At 62.9% G+C, this 4,198-nt stretch overlaps 1 protein-coding gene across 1 annotated transcript; it reads right to left on the reverse strand.

Annotated features, from left to right (window-relative positions):
- Positions 1-346: 346 nt before the first annotated feature.
- Positions 347-502, reverse strand: SMIM38 (small integral membrane protein 38). The gene has a single exon (XM_060103439.1). It carries the CDS (start codon positions 500-502, stop codon positions 347-349), a length of 156 nt encoding a protein of 51 aa, XP_059959422.1.
- Between the last annotated feature and the right edge of the window lie 3,696 nt (positions 503-4,198).

Consider the following 4,198-nt stretch of genomic DNA (forward strand, 5'->3'; position numbering starts at 1 on the left):
ACATTATAAAGCATTGGAAGCAGGGAAAGTATTAAAGCAAGACCCACTCCCAGGATCACTCACTTCAGCACAGGACACCAGACCTGGTGGAGAGACGGGCAGGGGCCCCCCATCCATCCCCCGACGGGGATGTAACCAGGACAGCCCTGGTCAGTCCAGGTGGGGCCGGTCCCTCTCTGCCCCGTGGGCGGGATGCAGGGAGTGGTTCGCCTGCTCTGCTGCCCCTCCCCGTGCCCCTCCCCGTGCCCCCCCCCAAGCCCCAGGACAGGTCGTCTCTGGGACAGCGCCCTCCTGGAGGGACGTCCCTTCGGCGCCTGGAGCTTGAGGGCCCTGGCCGGCAGAGGCCCTAGTCCTCCTTGGGTTTGCGGGGCCGCCGCCGGGCCAGCCTATAATCGATGTAGGTCCCAAGGCAGGCCCACAGAATGAAGCGCGCCAGCAGGATGATGGCCAGCACGAACATGAGCGGGTCGGGGCCCACGCTCCCCCCGGACCAGGAGGCCATGCCGCAGGCAGGCGCCCCCCAGAGCGCAGCCCCCGACTGCGTGGTCAGCGTGTGGACCGGCCGAGCACCGGCTTCCAGGTCCAGGTCTGCCAAGTGCCAGCCGTGCGGCCCGGAGCCTGGGCTGCGAGCTCAGGCCAGCCGGGGGTCTCCCTCTCTAACCGAGCCCGTTCGCTCTGCGCCCCAAGCCAGGGGCCTCCCTGGCGGGGGAGGACAGATCGGGGACGGCGAGCAGCCTCCTTGGAGAAGAGGCCCCGCGCCATTCATCCCGAGCGGGCGGCTCTCGGGGCCGACAAGGGCCGCATTGTCAGGGCCCAGGCGGGAGGCCCCCCCTGCCCAGCGCTGACGTAATCTCCAAACGTCTCCGGCGGCAGCTGCTGGGCGAAGCTGGCCACCTTCTCCGGGTGCTTTCAGCCGCCCACGCCCGCTCTTCCGGCCCGCCAGACAATCGGGCCCTTTCTCTGCCCAATTAGCTATCACTTCTGGAGGCCGGCGCTGTCCAGCGGCTGCGGGCCCTGCAGCAGCAGCAGGCCCGTCGGGAGGGGCCGGGGAGCCCGGCAGGAGGGCAGGCGGGAGCTGGGCGGATGAAAGGGAAGGAGAGGGGAGAGAAGGTGAGATCAGTCGCTCTGAGCCCAGAGGCGACCCCAGGCGCGGCTCAATTAGCACACGGGCCGCCAGCATCTCAAAGACCCACACTGCCCGCGGGGGTGGGCAGCGTGGGGCTGGGGGCGGGGGCAGCGCCGGCGGCCCAGGAGGGGAACCTGCTTAATCACCCAGGAAGGGCAACACCGACCCCCGATCACCGCCCCCACCAGCCCACCAAGAGACCTTGGAGGACACCCACCGCCCAGGCTGGACGAGTCAGTCCTGCGGGCCTCCCCTCACACCCCTCATGGCCTCAAGCCGGGGCCCACCGTGGACCCTCGGAGTGATCAGCTCACCTATGGGGCCACAAACATCATCAGAAAGGGAGGCAAGTGACAATTCTGCTTTGAAGGGCCATGATGAGGACTAAGGGACAGTGTCCACACGGGACCAGCAAGGTGCCTGTGCGTGGAATCACTGGCTGCCTTCCTGTCCCCCGAGAGGACACCCTCAGAAATGTCCCCACCACACTGCTGAAATAACAGCATCTGCCTGCCACACACACACACACCCCCCACACACACCAGAACATGTGTACACACATATACACACCTGCACATATAACATACACATGCGCGTGTTTGTGCCCCGTGCGCACACACGCGTGTACACACACCTCTGCAGGCGCTGCCCACCCCCAAGTTCATCTCTGTCCTTTCCCAGCCAAGTTTCCCTTGGGTGAAGAGACAGCCCCTCCTCCAACCCCAGTTCCCCGGCACTGCAGCACAAAGGGGTGCAAGCTGGAGGTCAGGTCCCTGGATGCTGCAGGAGGCCAGCCGAGTTCTCACCGGGAAATGGTCCACCCCCAGGTACCCGAGCCAGGGAGAAAGCTGAGTGGCCTCCAGGGATGCGGGCCACCTGAAGCCAGCTCCTGAATTTCTCCCTCATCTACAAAATGAGAATGTGCTCCCACCCAGCCTTTCCAGAAGGTTCTAGCTAAGGAGTGAATGCAAAGCCTTTGACAGGGAGCCCAGTGTAAGATGGACAGTGGGAAGATGGCGTTTGCTCGCGGTTTCCTAACGACGATCCAGTGGACGTGTGTGGACACTTCCCGTGAGCCAGACCCAAGTTGAGCCCCCGACCTGCACCCTCCCCCAGCCCTCACCCCTGGAGCTCAGGTATCACCCCGACGAGCAAAGGCTGTCTCGAAAGTGCCCAGTGCCATACTGTGCCCTCTGGGGGGCAAACACCCCTTTCCACCTCCATCCACAGAGAGAGCCGCCAGCCGGTGGCCTGGCCAGGCGTCCGGCGCGTCCGCGGAATAGACTCTCAGGTAACATTCAGCCCTGGGCTCATTCGCCCTGACAGAGGATTGAAGACCACTTCAAACACACGGGGGAATTCAGATTGTAGGAGCCCGACATGGAGTCAGTAATCAAACAGATCCAGGACGTGGCAACTGGATAAGGGCTTCCAGAATGTTGCAGAAAGTACCCAGGAGCGTTCACAAGTGCCCACCCACCCAGCCACTGAGAACCCACCTGCGTGGGGAGTGAAGGTCCCAGGGGAGAGCGGCCAAGAGTGGGGAGGGAGAAGACTTTTCCTCGAGTTTCTCTTACCTGGAAAGTCAGCGTCTCCCAGTGGGCATATCCTGGGGTGGCCACAGGCAGGGGTGCATGCCGGGCAGGGCCCGTCCTCCTGCTCTCAGCCTCCCACCCCGCAGCCCCTGACCCAGCAGCGGGGACAAGGTGGCCTTGGATAAACCTCTCTGTTTGCGAGCACACAATCGACACACAAAATCAACATTGCCCCGGTCATGTGGCGTCCACGCACAGAGACTCTCCAGGGTCACGGACGCCTCCCCCTTCCTGCTCAGACGTCCCCAGGCGCCTGGAACTGGAGAGGCCAAGGTCAGTGCGCCCTTCGGGAGAGGAAGCGAATAGCCCCCCTCCCCCTGGACAGTGTGCAGCTGACCCAGGGCCGCCTTCTCTTGGGAAAGGTCTACCTGACGCAGGTGCAGAGGACGCTAGAGGGACAAGGTGGCCGTCACCCACAAGGGGAAAGTAATAAGCTGATAATAAATGTGCAGCACCCACAGCCTCCCGTGGAGTGGGTGCTGGGGTCCCCACTCACAGGGAAGCAGCCAAATCGCCCCACGATTAACAGTGACGGTGAGCTACACCCCGCCCCGGGACCCTTTCCCCTGTCTCCGTGCACTGTGTCTCTGGCTCCCATGTCCTTTTGCTCCTGACTCTTCTCCAGGGACATCCTTGGTTATAGGAGCTGCCCCAGGCCCAGGGGTTTACATCCCCCCAGGCCACCCTTCACCAAGGACTGACCATGTGGGGATGAAAGCGCAACTCCCCTGCTGGGCGTCAGGACAAACTCAAAGGTCACACAGCCCCCAGAATTCCCCCTCAAGATCACAGTGAGCTTGGGACGGTACCCAAAGTCACAACCCTCCTTGGCTTCTTCCCTCCCTCCTCCCGCCATCCCCATGCCTCCCAGCTCCTCCCTCCCGTTTCCACCAGGGTGCATCTCCCCTTAAATCACCTGCCCAGGAATGCCGTGGCAAGATGAGCGTCCCATCCCTGGGAGCTGGAGTTTGCCACGACTCCCGAGCCCAGCAGGTAGAGGCTTCTACCTGGGTCGCCGAGGACGGACTGGGGGACCTGGGTTATTTTCAGGACTGCCAATGGCCAGGGAATCTTCCTGCACCCAATGTCCAAGCACTGAAGCAGGAACCGGCAAATCCTCCCTCATCGCTCCCTTAACCATACCCTGCAGATGACCCTGGCCCCCAGGTGAGGTCTGTGCAGGAGGGCTGGGAGTGGAGGGGCACAGCTGTGTCCCCACCCAGGACCTGCTGTCCCTGGAGGTCCCGGCCCTGGAATGAGCCCCCGGTGCTCCACTCAAGTTGCTTGCCCTAAACAAGCTGTGTCGCCATCAAGGTGTCCCGGCAGTGCTCTGGGCCTCAGCTTCCGCCTCCGTAAAAGGGGACAATAGCCCCTCTCCCATGTTCTGCAAGCAAGGCCGGGGATCAGAGTACGTTGCAGGTGGTAAAAGCACTGCTCAAATGTCATAAAGACCCAGTGGACTTCCTTGACTCAAAGG

The sequence above is a fragment of the Mesoplodon densirostris genome, chromosome 7 (genome assembly GCF_025265405.1).
Source record: "Mesoplodon densirostris isolate mMesDen1 chromosome 7, mMesDen1 primary haplotype, whole genome shotgun sequence".
NCBI classification, from domain to species: domain Eukaryota; kingdom Metazoa; phylum Chordata; class Mammalia; order Artiodactyla; family Ziphiidae; genus Mesoplodon; species Mesoplodon densirostris.